Genomic DNA, 15,654 nt, shown 5'->3' with positions numbered 1-15,654 from the left:
CAGGAAGCAATTCACTAACTCCTCTCATCACCACTCCAGTTGTTCCCGTCTCCGGCACTTTGGTAAGCCATTTTGATAAATACCATGACAATTCATATACAGCGAGCGCAGCCATTCTATATTAGCCTCAATATGATGGAGTGTGTGAATATGGAGCACAAATCTAGGGCCCCTGACTGCGTATAGTGCAGTATCCTCTTAAATCCCTTCAAAAAGCAAGCATTCCCTCATGGATTCATGAAAAGAGCCCATTTTATAGACATGAAAAAAAGGCCTGTTTCAACAGACTTTAAGTGCGGCGGCCAAGGAAAACAATGTGCCTGGCCAGAAAAACTGAAGTCTGTAATGCACCGACTTAATTCCATTCTTTCGCATGAAAAGCGAATAAAAAGTTCAGGGCTGGCTGGAAAACTTGCTGTGTCCGAATTGTGTGCGACTGACAGAGGCACTGACATACAAAGTATCACTCTGCACGAAAATCAACTCAAGGCTAAATCACACCACAGGCTGCCTCAGCGGGGCCCGAGTACATCGCAGTGATATGACAAGTGATTTATAGACAGCTCAGCCAAAATGCTGAAAACAGGACTGAGAGAAAACATGAGAGAGGGAAGTGAAGAGAGAGAGAGAGAGAGAGAGAGAGAGAGAGAGAGAGAGAAATAAGCAGGCTGGGAAAGAAAGAAAAAGTATACAAAGACAGTACAAAAGTGAGGGGGAGAGAGAAAGATGGAGAGCACTCGGTGCCAGTCGTCAGTCCATTTGGTCCATTAATGTGCAAAGTAACAGCCTCACTGACTGAGGGATGATGGGAAAATGGCCTTTCCCGTAGGGTAGCCCTTGAAGTGATGTATAGTAGCGAGGATGGAGCGCAGCGCTTGATGGCTGATTCCTCCTTCCTCAGCTCATCACAGGCATAAACAACAGGAGGCCTTCCTGTAAAGAGAGGGCACTTTCACAATACAGAGCCGGACCAAACTAAAGCGCATGACCTGTATTGTTTTGGTCTGATAAAGATCGGCTCAGCTCCAGCTTCAGGGGTTGGTGCTGCAAGACACTGCACTAACACAGAGAGTTTAAAACTCAAAACAAATATGAATTGAATCCAGTACGCCACAGGCACCTCAAATAGCTTTAAATAAACTTAGTTAATCAAGGCTCTAATAATCATAGCAAAGGTGCAAATGCCTGATTGAGCTTTTAAGTCACAGCTGAAGCTAACTCTGACAATTAGTCCAGCTGATATAGGAAACCGTGGATTGAAACTGACTATATGTATTGCGACAGGGGTTGCTTGTAGTAAACCCGCAGAGACACATTACCTTTTTGCAGTTTTTTATAGCTCCACTGAGCATTTTTCCGTCTTTCAGCTCATTGTTTTGGTTCAAGCTTACCTGTCATCTAGCTCATTTCCAGCTGTAGCAGGCAGCTGCATTCAGCCAGAAAGTTTTGAAATACCCACATACACTTCCTGCATGGCACTAAACACCAACTAGCTAGTGAACACAGTGGACAATTTAGCCACTAAAGAGTCAGATATTTCCCTCAGGGGATGATGGAGACCAAAGCAAGGCTTAAAAAAAACTCCAAGCTAATGCTAATGTGATGCTGTATCTGCTGGTTGCGTGAAAGTGCTGCTATTTGCTCTCTACATCAGCTGCATAAGGTGATTTTATGTCAGTGTTGTTTCAGTCAGTTGTGCTGCCCCCTAGTGGCCCAAAAATCAATCAATGCTGGTTGAAAAAATGCTAAGGATATGAACATAGACTCCTTTTATTTCCTCAGTGAAGTGATGACCGTGGTATATGTATATATGATAAAACACTGTCCAAATGCACGAAAGAAGTGGATGTGCTGCACTGCAGCGTCTTACTTGTACTTGTTCTGTGTATGATTATAATTTTGTATTTGCTTGCCTTAATCCCGGAAAATGTCTTTTTTATGACATTTGGGAATCAGGGTGTAGACTTTGCTTATGTCACATGGGCATGGCGACCAGTGATCCAGTAGCAACTGTCAAGATTAGAAGCAGCTGCAGAGCCATCCTCACAGCAAAAGCTGTTAGAAACAGAAAGATAATAGTGGAAAAAATCTAATTGAAAACATCATCTGGACGAGGGACGAGGTTTCGAGGCCGAATAAGAGGATAAGAGTCTGATCACAAAGCAATGAAGGACTTCAAAGATTTGAATGTGACTCATCATGTTTTTGCATTGTTTGTCCTCATCCTTAACTATCAATATTCACCTGGCTTGGAAATTCACGCAACCCGCACTCTAACAAATTATAGAAATCAAACACTGCTAAATCAAAATCATTCACAAGGTCACATTCCAGTTGAATGTGATCAGGTGCTCTCTTAGCCTCTATTCGTGATAAGCCCAAATAAATTGGACAATTGGATTATTGTTTTTACTAAAATACCAACTGCATACGAGACAAAGTCTGCTATTGTTGTACAAATGAACAGAATGTAAAACTACAGTTTATATGCTTTATTTCAGAGTGGCAGCTTTAAAGCTTGCCTGGTCCTCCATTCTGACAAAACAGCATAGTCTGGAGGTAGTTAACCAGGGGAGAGTTAGCAAGGTGGAGCCAAGTGAGAGCACAGGTCTGCTCCTGGAGTGTGAAATCGACTGGAGCGACTGGTGCTGCGAACCATTCCCACTGGCAAAGACAGATATGCAATCATGGCTGGCTTTTAGCTGTTCCAGAAGCCTGAGATGTGAATAATAGGTGCAATTTGATATCGTTGTCAATTTTTCAAATAACTGACAAACACGTTGTGGGTGATTGTTCTCAGACGGGGGCCGCTGAGGAGGAACTGCCAAAACAACTCACTTAGAGAAAATTGCAGTCTTGAAAACACGAGAGGAGAGTGATCACCATTTACTAATGAAAGCTCTCCTCATGGGAGACCTTCAGACTCATCCATCACACAGTCACAGACTGACATTTGGTTTAGACAGACTTTGTAAGGTTTGGGCCTCAGTTAGAAAGCTCCATTTCCACCAAGCAGTCGAGTTCTGTTCAGTAAAACGGTGGATGGTACCAACAGAGCCACCATCAGTCCCATCAAGCTGAAGCGACACTGAAAGGTGGAGTTAAAACACTGCAGACTGATTGGTCAGAGAGAATCGGAGAAACCAGAGTCATCTCGTCTCGTCTACGCTCTGATTTAGGATTTCCCACGCTCTGCAGCCTTTTCTCAAACAAAGCTCGTCTCCTTGCTGTAATAGACAACCACATACCGAGACGACAGAAACATGCGATGTCCTCCACTGTTTTCTTGTTAAAAGAGTAGCTCAGTGCGTAACGAGTGTGTGGTTGAGCCAGTGAGAGATGCCCTGTAACAACCCAACTTATCTAAGAGCACAGTCTGCAGTAGAAACACATAACAGCAGGTAGGTAGGGGTTGGGTACAGGTTTCAAGGGCACTAAAGCAAAAGCGCGTAGTGGGAATGCAGATTAAGAGCTAAGTCCCGCAAACTCCGTGGAAATCTACAGTTGGCTGGCACAGCAAACTGAGCTTCAAAACAGCGTGTTCTTCTGTCTGCAAGTTTTCAAGCCTTTTTGCACGTGCCTGTCTTCAGTTTTGAGTTCAGCACCTCTTAAGATCTGGTTTCTCACTTTTCTTTTGTGCAAAGGGATTTCCCCAACTCCTTATTCCAAAACCATAATGAAACTAAATTTCCTGTTTAAAGTCAATCCATCTTCTGCCAAACAGTACAGTACATCAACCTCTGGATCAGACGGTAAGACACAATGAGAACTTAGTTTTGTCAAAGAAAGAAAAAACAACCCACAAAAGTATTTTCCTAATTGGCCCGCTCGAGGAAAAGCGTGTCAGGGATGAAATTCATCACGCTGATTGCTGGCCTTGTCTGCGTGGAGCCACATGGGGGTGGAGCTGTGTGGGGTTTGTTGGGGCTCTTGTGGTTTTGGATTGTGCACATGCTAGTTGGATCTCGGGAGGGAAGGCCTTGCACAGCCGAGAGCAGCTCATTACCTCGGTTAGTCATCAGCCCCACTGTCTGCAGCAGGATGATAAATGAGCAGGTCCTCATGTGTGGCTCTGACAGCCCTGTGGCACAGGGTCAAGCTGACATCTACTGAGGGGCGCAGGCAGCAGGGAGGCCGAGCAAGAAGCAACCACACTTCAGAGAACCTGTGAGGCTTTCTGGGAATTTAGACACCCTCCAGCGGATGTATTGGAGGTCTTCGCTGGCAGCAGAAGTCGTGCAAGCAGTTGAAGCTGTTTCTAATAGGACAACTTTTCATCTCACTGATCACTCTGTCACTGATTTATGTAAGGAGCGGGGGTAATTGATTCACATAGGAATTTATTCTGAAAGGATTCAAATCATTTTTTGTACTTTGTTAATAATGTTATGCTAACATAACCAAAAAGGCAGACCTCAACCACAAGGGTAAAGTGCAGCTTCCGGATGATGTGAAGTGCGGACACACAAGAGTTTTCCTATGGTTAACCTTCAAAAAAGGCAAATGTTTGAGTGTATTTTAGATTTAGAACTTGATAATTAGCTTTGTGAGATGAAGGCAGGGGGCAGTATTCTGTGAATGCTTCACGTCTCACCACCCCGAGTCAACAGAGAACAAAACCGGTACTAACAAAAGAGACCGGCTTACTAACATGTACTACCTCAATCACCTCTGGTCTGCCTAAGAAATGAACTCTGTCCATAACATGTTCAATTTCAGTTTGGGATTATTACCAGCATTATGGGTGGGCTCACTTTTGGTTTTCCTCCAGATAAAGTGGTAAATGAGGCCAAACTGTCAGCATGTTTTCAACCTGGAACAACTTGTTACCCTATCCTGACCTATTTTTCACGATGTCGCCATGTTTTCAGCTCTCATTACTTTGTTGGATGTTAGTTGGGGGTCCAGAAAACTACCAACAGCACAGGACACAAAGTCTGCAAAGAAATGTTTGTTTTGGAAATAAGAGAGAAGAATGATGCACGTTCACTGAAGAGGAAAAGTTGAATTGTCATAATTTTATTTGGAGTAATAAAATAGTTGGAGTATTGCTTGATGCAAAACAAGTAATAACAGCAGGGACTGGCGTCGGGTTGGAGGGGGGGAGTAGAGGAAAACATTACGAGGAGAAGTATGAGTTCATTCATTCATTTAGTCTCTGATGGAGACATGAAGGCAGAGAGATCACCAAGCAGCCTTGATTTTCCCAGGAGATCGTAGCTGATGACAGACAGAATTGCATAATGAAAGCGATGCTTAGAGGGAACCAATCATTATTTGCTTCATAATAATACATTCAAGCGAAATAAAAAAAGATCTATTGCCAGTTAAACTTGTTTGATAATCAAGCACGTTAATTTTTACAGTTGCCATGCCTGCTATTTGTTAGCCAGTTAAGCTAATACAGCCAAAACAATTAGTTGAGATCAACATAGCTCACTGTCGCAATGATACAAGCTGCAAGTCTGGGCTTTACAGTTTCTTAGATATTTGCACTGAGCTTATTCTGCAACTGATCTGTCAGTCAGCTGTTTGAACTCCTCTAGATGTGAAAACTTAACCTGGAAGATCTTCAAAATGTGTGACACGGACACATATACACTCTGTGCCTCTCTGTCACACACAGCACCGATGACTCCTCTGTCAGCGGGTTGTCCAGGTGCTGCATGAACGAATAAATGTGGTGTAATTCTCCTCAGATGTCAGTTGTTTTTTCACCGTGAAGTCTGGCAAATCGTGGTGATTTACAGTCATAAATTTGTCATGCACAAGTTTCCCCTCTGACTCCAGCAGACATTCCTCTTTCAGCTGGCACTGCTGCAGCTACTTGCAACACTAATGCATGAGACAACCGGATATCTCCCAGAGAGAGAGAGAGAGAGAGAGAGAGAGTGTGTGTGTGTGTGTGTGTGTGTGTGTGTGTGTGTGTGTGTGTGTGTGTGTGTGTGTGTGTGTGTGTGTGTGTGTGTGTGTGTGTGTGTGTGTGTGTGGACCTGTCACTCTTAGTTGACTGATGTTGATGTGAGCTGAAGTGGCATGACTGTGGCTATGAGGGAGGTATGGCACAGAATCCAGACTGGAGTGGGGCTCGGTGAGTGTGTGTGTGGATGTCTTGGCAGACATCAGATGAAGGGATGTCATGCCCCTCAGACTCTCTCTCTCTCTCTCTCTCACACACACACACACACACACACACACACACACACACACACACACAAACATCCATATCCAACAGCATCGAGCCTGAATGGTCATTCAGCTCCAGCCAGCAGTATGAAAACAAGTCAAAAGGAGGAAGAGGAGGAGGAAAAGGGGGAGGATGAAGGATGGGGTCTCGGGCCAAAAGAAACATGGTGGGCTCGTCTGTCCTCCTCCCTGTCCTGATGAGCACCCCAGGCAAATATTCTGTGAATGAGAGCATATTTTGGGGGGCTACACTTCCCATTTTACCGCGTGAAGGAGGAGGAGGTGGAGAAGAGGTGACTCACCCATGATGTCATACGAAATGAACATTTTTAAATGAGTCTAATAGAGGACGTGAATTTTGGCCTGCTTCTTGGTCTGGTACTTCTATTATTGTACAACAACCCTGGACTCGTTTCAGCTTCAGTGATCCCCGAAATAAATTAGAGCCCTTTTAAATTGCTTCAGCCAACATTTCTTTACTTGTTTGTGTGGAAACATGTGCAAAACAGCCATTGTGAGGTGTAAAGGGATCATGATTGAACAGAATGGTTCAACTTCACTCTCATGTCTGAATACTCAATATGAAGCTACAGTGGTGATGACAAGACTCCAGGAAATCACTGTGCCTAATTAAGAAAGGGTCCAGTATGTAATTCCCTGTACAACACAATTTTTTACATCTTTCTTTGTACAGATTAAACAACCAAGATATAACATGTTCATTACTGAGCTTCAGAGGGGCAGATTTTGTTCGATTCAGACAGAGCCAGACCGACTGTTTCCCCTGCTTCCTGCCTTTATGCTAAGCTAAGCAAACCGGCTGCTGGACTTAGCTTCTTATTCAACAGACAGACATGAGAGCGGCATCAATTTTCTCATTTCTCTCTGCAAAAAAGCCAAAAAACGCATTTCCCAAAAACCTTTCCTTTAACTGCCCAAACATAGAGAACATGATGAGCTGAAATATTTCCAGCACAGCTACAAAGAAGAGATTGAAAAACATCTATTCCAGTGTTTTTTTATAGTTAAAAACTCCTAATGGAACATAAAGCCTCAAGCTCGTTTCATATTTGTGCTTAAACACTTAATACTGACCATTTTTCTACATTCTCTCTACACTCGCTACTTTGTTTAGCAGCTACGTTGGTAACCAGGCTGACGTGTGTGGGACACGGAGCCTGGACACGCTCCTTTGATCTCTGGCTGCAAACCCACAATAATGAGGTGACTTTATGATCATTGAGAATTTATGTTCATTGGATATAACAGTTTTCAATTCAACAAATTATGAGCCTTGTCCTTCTAAATGTCCGCTCTGACATGTTCTCCACTTCTCCTGTTGCAGGAAAGCCGTTAAGTGAGAGGTCTTATGAAGTTTGCTGTGGGTGTGACAAGTACTCATAAGGGTTTAAATTACCTTTGAAGTGGCAGCTAATCACCGTGGTGAGGCGGTTTTGGCTCAACGGCTACAGCTGCTTAACCGGAGGAGTCAATATGGGGCCTTTAGGCTGACGTATGTCCACAAGGCAGGGTGGCACAACAGAGTTTGATAGTCTTCAAATGTGATAAAAGGCTCCTCAAACCAAAGAGCAAAGGTTCCTCCATCAATAGGAAGGGGAATACTGTGACAATCAGCACAAAGTCTGAATGCAAAATACCATGACTTCAATAAAGGATGAACCTCTTTCAGCCACAGACACTTACGTCAGTGAACTGGCCACTTACAGCAAAGGTTTATCCAGTTAGATTTGGTGGAAAAACTTTGCAATTTGAAGAACCTCTCAAAGAATCTCATCAGGAACGAAGGTTTGGCTGATTCCTTGTTCGTAAACATACATGAACATTCAATCTTTGCAAGTTAAAGAGGAGGTCAGGGTGGTGGAAGGAGCTGTGTCAGCAAGCACTGTTGGCAAAAGTAATTGTGAGAAGTATCAGGTTATTGTGGCCATTGCATGAATATGACTGGATGTTACGAGTCAGCTGGTCACTGAGCCAGTGATTGTGAAGCATGAATGAAACGGCTGATGTCAATCAGCTAATGCAAGTGCAACTTCACACAAATGATACAGACCATAAATCTCTATGTATACGTGATGCTTGTACAGTATATATGCAAACTGATTTTAATGACCTCATGGGGAGTTTTTACAGATTGCAGCCAAAAAAAAAAACACAATACACAATCCAGAATATGAAGAATTAGTTGTCACTGCAGATTGTAGAGTTACTAGTAAAGCGCTTGAAGTTCTCATTCCTAAACTCCTAAACTTTATCATTGCTGTACAAAATGACCAATATGAGTATTTTCTGATCAGCCACTGGTCTGGTTAAACTAAAGCTACTAAGGTTAAAGTTGGGAGAAGACTGTGGTCACAGTTAAATCATGTAATTGTTGGTAGCAGATTGATGTGAACTGTGGTCTCCAATATCAAAGTCATGCCCTTTGTGCTCCCAACCATCTTCCCCAACGTCCATCTTAAGAGGTTTTGTGGCACTATAACCACTTCAAACTCCTCTCAGGGCCTCAGATCCCAAGGGGCCGATTGGAGATCAAGCCTCGGCTACTGTTGCCTTTGCTTCTGAGAGGGAAGAGTCATTATATGCATGACCACAAGGAAAACGAAAGGAAAACAAAAACATTGCCTTTTTAAAGCGTTGGATCAAATTATTACTTTTACTGTTTTTAGGCTTTGACAGGCATTTCAGTGTGACAGAACTTCTCCAAGTCCACGTCAATTCATTTTGAAACTTTCCTCCATCAAAAGAAAACTCACAAGAGCAACATTTGTTTTTCTAAGCCCATTAGAACCAATTAGACAACCCCAAGCTGAGTGATAGCAGAGTTTGATAGCTCCCTGGGTGGAGACAGATGCTATCTGCTCTTTCAGTGAAGCAGCACGACCTTTAAACACACCAGTGTTTTACTGAAGGGGATCCCAGTCCCAGCAGAGTCCTTTATCTCCGATGTAAGACACGGTGGTGTCAAAGAGCCCCTTGTGGCCCCCCTCAGGACCAGTAGGAGGTATTTTAATAGCTGTCTGACCCGTGTTGGCTCTAGCCCGCTGCCATCTCTCTCACAGGGAAACTGTTGTGCTGCATGAGAAACACAAAAAGCAGAGGACACCCAAAAAATACGTTTCTTCTGTTGGCTGCTTGTCACTAGTGTTGACGAGCTGTCAGCTGTCCCGAGGCTGAGATCTTCAGCCAGTTCGCTGTTTGTAGTTTGATTTTACTTACTAGAACTACTTGGCAACCACAGTAAAGGTATTAAAACAAGCTTAAATGCAATCAGTGGATCGCTCTCGGGGATGGTGAAGCAAATACACACCATTTGTTCTTCTCCGCTTTGGAGAACTTTGACATGCCACTTGTGCTGCTGACCAAGCCATCTTGACAGCGCTGACAGTTAAAGAAACAGAGAGCGGCAGAGTGCAAAATGAGGAAGCTATCGTAGCTCATGCTCTGTTGCACCATCAACTTTTATTTAAGCCTCCTCTGCCAGATATAAACTGATTTGTGAGACAGAAGTTAATGAAACAAACAAATATAACTTTGAAATGTGGGAAAGTGGCTTGCAGACACCTATTTCTGATGTGATCTGCATTTTTCACAGTTAAATTCCATTTACCTCTTGTGTTGAGGTGAAGGCAGAATGAGCTGAGGTGAACACTAGAACACAATTTGGGTGAGTCCACTGACAACAGACAGCTGAGCAAGGGGCGGGGACATTATGGACAGGTCTCCTGTTCATCACATGGCTGACACAGAGAGACAAACGACCATTCACACAGTTTTAGAATCACTTAACCCAACCAGCATGTCTTCATACCACAACTAATGCAAAACATCACTGAAAAGCCAATTTCAGAATGATTTAAGGTGAGCATGGACCCAAAACGTTTACAATACGAGTTCATTAAATAATTACATTTTATTTTAAAATTGCAGCTTTGAAACCTCCAAGGATCTTTGTGCCTGACCTTGAACAGCCACTCTGTCTGACCCCCTCACATTTCTTCCTCTCTCACTGATGAGGTGGACTGATGTTGCATGTTTACAGGACACGTTTGAGATCCTATCTGGAGGCTGTCCTGTTCTTCACTTTGCTGCCGATCAAAACTCGTAAGCAGCTCACCTAAAAAGCTGCAAGTCTCTCGTTGGCTGTGCGCTCTGAGGCGTCACAATCTGTCATCCGGCAGCAGAGCTTCATGCATGCGTCCTCCCCCGGTCTCCTCCCATTGTACAAACAGCTGTAGACCGTGAACCGTGGAGTGCGGGTCCGACACGGATTACCTGGATCCCGGCTTGAAGTCTGGGTGGGCATCAACCAGGGAGAAACAGAAAGGCAGCGCTACTTTTTACTGAGTTAAGTTTCCCCACGTTTCTTTTTAATGGAATCATTTCCCACAGCTTCAACCATGGCGAGTCGGCTTTTTCACACGCTGCATTTATTGCTGATTCTGGAGTCGAGCTGGGGTAAACTCATATCTGAGGAACTTGGTGAAGCAGTGCGTCAAGATGCCGATGTGCCACCTGCGGTGGAGCGGCGCGTCTTTGCGCACGAAAGCGCAAACCGGGACATGATCTCCATCAACATGTTCAAAGTGTACGAGAAGTACAGTAAAGAGCCGCAGAGCCAGAGGGACGGAAACACCGTGAGAAGTTTTAAAGGTGTCCCGAGTGAGTGAACGCACGCGCTTATTCGTTCCATGAACAATGTTGCTGCTCAGGTGCTGAGTTTAAGATAAACCTAATTTTCATAATGTGACAAAATAGGCACATCACTGCTTACACATTACTGTCTGCTTGATTAAAAATCTCACAGGTATCTTCTGGTTACTGGTACAATTATCAACAAATGAATAGTGATTTTTTTTTTTTTTTTTTTTAAAGTTCGTTTTAAAGCAGACTTTTGTGTCCCTCAAGACATAATAATTGAACTGATAGTTGGTGTGACATTTGGTCATAATAAAACATCTTCTGGAAGACAGACAAAATGTCTAAACTAAAGCAAATTAAAAACAGCAAAAGTGTATAATAGTCTTTTCTTATTTTCTTACCTTACTTAATTCATTTTATTATAATTCCCAACAGTTAAATGTTACTTACCCTTGAATGAAACTCAAGATTTGTGACATCTAAAGTGTTCTTAATCTCACTTTTGTTTCCCCACTTGAAGGCTTATTTTACTTAGTGTACTTTTTGTCACAGATCAACCTTTTACAGACAGAAAATTCACACTAAACTTGAAAAGTCCCCTCCTGTTTACTAATTAATACCTTGAAAAAATATCAGGTCTTAACTCTTCATCAGTGTGACATCCAAAAGGCAGGTGTTTTATCAGTCACACAGCAGATCTCACACCCCTTTGAGCTACACATCTTCACCTCTATGCTCCATCGGTGTTATGATTTAGTGAATTTGGGGACTTAAAGTCTTATGCACTGTTCGTTACCCAGTAGCTGCAACAGCTTAGGTGTTAGACAAGAGCCTATTATCATACTCAGACACCGGCTGCACTGCGAAAAGCCTCAGAGGAGCTCGTTCTCCTATAAGCATTTCCATATGCTTACAACAGACCTACTGCACCGATCCAATGTTTGTCTTTCAGGCTGCGGTGGAAGTGTGGGAGACAAGGTTGAACTTCACGAGTATAGTGATCTAGGATGAGGGTTTTGGTCATGCGGGAGGCAGGCACTTAAGCTTAATATTTTCCATCTTTCTGCTTATGTCAGTCAGATGTGTTGAGCAACATTTTACAGAAGATATATTGGATGCTGTTATTTATGTCAGTCAAACATGCCAGAATGAGATGACAGAGGGGGAAAAGTAGAGAGGGGAAGAAGTTCAAGGCAGCTACTTTTGATGAAACATCTGCATGGTTGAAGCAGCAAGCACATCAGCGTATATGAATCCATTTTTAAAGCCAAGAGATATATTAGAAAAAGCTTGGGAGACAGGATGAAAACAAGCAAGTTTTTTTTAACTTGAAGAACTTATTTTTCTCGTCAAGGGTCTCATTCTACTTCATTTTTTTTACTCCCCAGGAGTCCTGCATGGCAAAGATGTGTTCCAATTCAACCTGTCTTCTATTCAAGAATCAGAGCTCATCCTCTTCGCCTCGTTTCATTTCCTCTACAAGCGGCCCCGCCACCACCAGCGACCGTGGCGTTTCCGAAGGCCTCGCCACCCATCCAGTGGCCCCCAGCATCCCTATCCTCCCTCCCCGCAGCTCCTCTTCCGTGGATCATCCCCAAGCTCAGCTTTTGCAACACCACTAGGAAACATTACTCTGTCTCCTTTCAAAAAAGGCTCTTGGCAAACAAGGGATGTAACGGCTGTGGTGAAACAGGCCAGGGATGTCAAAGAGCTTGTGGTCACTGTGGAGTTTAATATGGGGTTCGGGGCGGCTCGGCTGCAGCAGAGGAGTCCTCAAGGCCAAGAGCGCTTCTCCCCAGCCAACATGCCCTATATCTTGGTATACGCTGATGATCGAGCTATAGATGAGCCAAACAGCGTGGCCATGTCACTCCAGCGGTACGGGTCCTTCCCAGTGGGGGAGGATGCATCCCCGTCAGCTTCAGCCTCAGCCTCAAGGATCCGGAGGGAGCTTCATCTCCAGATCCAAACCAACGACATTCCAGAGGTGCAGTACAACACCTTGAAGAATCACGAACTGTGGCAGAACACCTATTTCCCAGCCAAGGCCAAAGCTGCGATGAAACCAGGGAGGAAGCAGGGTCAGGAGAGCAACGAGGGCCTGAGTAAGCCCCAGGTGCTGAGCTTCGATGAGAGGACGATGAAAAAGGCCCGGAGGAGACAGTGGAGCGAGCCCAGGGTTTGCTCCAGGCGCTACCTCAGGGTGGACTTCGCTGACATCGGCTGGAGCGAGTGGGTCTTGGCGCCAAAGTCGTTTGATGCCTACTACTGCGCAGGGACCTGTGGGTTCCCCATCCCTAAAGTGAGTCCAAGAAACGTTTGATTCAGACAATAGGAAACACACAGGCCCTGCTCAAGCAGCACTGATGTGATTAAGTTTCCCACATCGGGACCTAATGAGCTGAAACTGCTCAAGATACAGTTGCATGTCTTTTCATATGCACTGATTTTGTGATATCTTTTATTGTACTTTTGAATCTAATCTTTTCTTTTAGACTTTGGATTGTGAACTGAAACACATTAGAAGTTTTGTGCTGTGGGCAAATTCATTCAAAACTGGTACGACTCGTAGACTGGAAACTAGAGCAGGGACGTATGCAGATGAAGAGTGTTTATCTGTTAAAATAAAAAGCAGAAGTGATGAAAACTGCAGTTTCAAAAGTACAAAACAAATATGTTTCACTCAAAGTTTTGACACTTTTTGATTCCTTTCACACTTCATGTAAAGTCACTATAAATCTTTTCAGGCAGCAGTTGGCATGTTTTGGGATTTTTTTCTTTATTTATAACAGCAAGTTGTTCTCATATTAATCGCTTTGACTGCCACTCATTTCCTCAGGTGGTGCGTCCTTCCAATCATGCCACCATCCAGAGCATCGTCAGAGCTGTGGGCATTGTCCCTGGTGTCCCTGAACCGTGCTGCGTCCCTGAGAAGATGAGTCCCCTCAGCGTGCTTTTCCTCGATCCGAACAAGAATATGGTACTAAAGGTTTACCCTGGCATGTCTGTGGATACCTGTGCCTGTCGATAGGGCCGGAGCCACCGGACGTGCGGACGACGTACATGTAGACTTAGCGTATATTAAGAGGGCATTTCCACCTCGAAGAGGACAGTGGTGATGAGGACAGCTGAGGATAAACTGATGCGACTGGCAGGGCTCATGGAATCATGGACTAGTCTCTGCCACGATCGGACTCAACTTTTCCTGCTTGTCTAACACTTTTCATTGATGTGTTTTTCTCCACACTTCATTTTTCTCCCATCATCCAAAAGCAGTATTGAGAAGTGTACTTAACACAAACCTGTGTCTGTAATGGTCTTAAATATATTGAGGACATAGTACAAGTACAAAGTACAAATCTTCTGCAGGTGGATCTTCATCTCTGTTGATCCTTCATAAGCTTTTCAATCCTTCTTCAGCACTTTCTCACTTTTATAAAGTGATTTTGCCTGTTTTAATATCAGACAAGGTAAGACTTGACTTTCTCTGGTCTCAGCCTGGACTCAGACCTGGTTTTGGAATTGACTAAGCTCAGTGCCTCGTTATCAACACTGAAACCCTCTGACATCTTCTACTGCTTGTAATGTCTGAAGGACTCAACTGAATCTTGGACAAACTGATGAACTGCACAGTGACTCACAGACTCAGGGGGGTCTAAGGGGCACAGCGGCTGCATGGCAGCACATTTACATCCTACCAAATTAACTAACCCGTGTCATGTAAATAATGTAGTTACTAATGCAAACTAAATTGTACTTATTCTTAAGTGATATGTCATTGAACACCTCCCATATTAGCAAGAAATGTTATTTCTGCATGAGAGGTAATGTCGTCTTTTAACTATATTTCAATATGTTTATATATTATATATAATGACACCTACTGAGATTTAATGTACTGCAAGCATTGTGTAGCTTGTGTCCGTTACAGCGCAGAGAAAAAACAGTGCGTTGCTGCCACCTGCTGTACATTTTGGGAAAGTTTAAGGGACTAAATCATTTTGAATGTGAAAGTTCTGGTACTTCCTGTGGCTATTCAATATCTCCCTTTACATATAAATACTGTTTATCAAGGATGACATGTACAGTTTGTAATAATAGTAGATATCCATAGTAAATAAAAAGGGATAAATGTATACAACATTATAACTGTGTGTGGCTTAACAAATCATAGACATAATGTACCCATTTAGGCTTCATAAAAAGTATATATAGCATTTACTTAGACATATACCTTAGATTAGATGGATAACCTTACAGATTACATACATTTTGTTTAAAAAGCAGATATCTTGGTTTATTTATGTATGATGCTAACCTTGAAAATAAGAGGTGTCAGCCAGTCAAATGCTTTGTTAATGTTTCTTTATTTTCTGAACAAAGCTACAATGAAGAAGTCTGGAAAACTTGTGGTGAAATTTGATTACATTCATTTTCATTGATGTATTTTTTTGTTGTTTTAGTTCAATGTCCAGGTTTCCTACCCGCATTGAATGGGTAGTAATGAGTTCACCTTAAAGCTACTCTAATCAATATTTTTATAACAACAAATGGATCAGATGACTGTGAAAAGTGAAATTACTAACTTTGAGTGACAAACTTGCAGATAATTATTATTGCTCTGTGAAGTGTTTTGGCAACTTTCAGCACATTGATTTGGTTTTATGGCCCACAATTTTACTGTTTTGGTTCACTGACTACTGATGATGGTCTCGAATCACAGCAGGCAGCTCTTTCAGCAAAAACACTCAAATTTAAACTACTGTCCCTACACCAAAAAGCAGAGACACAAAGTAAGCAACTGATTGG

General features: G+C 43.1%; 1 protein-coding gene across 1 annotated transcript; it reads left to right on the top strand.

Moving 5' to 3' along the window:
* The first annotated feature begins 10,366 nt into the window (after positions 1-10,366).
* Positions 10,367-15,259, top strand: LOC139349575 (growth/differentiation factor 10). Its single transcript, XM_070990497.1, has 3 exons — positions 10,367-10,866; positions 12,234-13,147; positions 13,685-15,259. Exons 1-3 carry the CDS (start codon positions 10,578-10,580, stop codon positions 13,874-13,876), a joined length of 1,395 nt encoding a protein of 464 aa, XP_070846598.1. The 5' UTR covers positions 10,367-10,577; the 3' UTR covers positions 13,877-15,259.
* The last annotated feature ends 395 nt before the right edge of the window (positions 15,260-15,654 follow it).

Source organism: Chaetodon trifascialis, chromosome 21 (genome assembly GCF_039877785.1).
Source record: "Chaetodon trifascialis isolate fChaTrf1 chromosome 21, fChaTrf1.hap1, whole genome shotgun sequence".
NCBI classification, from domain to species: domain Eukaryota; kingdom Metazoa; phylum Chordata; class Actinopteri; order Chaetodontiformes; family Chaetodontidae; genus Chaetodon; species Chaetodon trifascialis.
The sequence above is the reverse complement of the archived record's forward strand: the minus strand, read 5'-3'. Positions and strand labels throughout refer to the sequence as shown.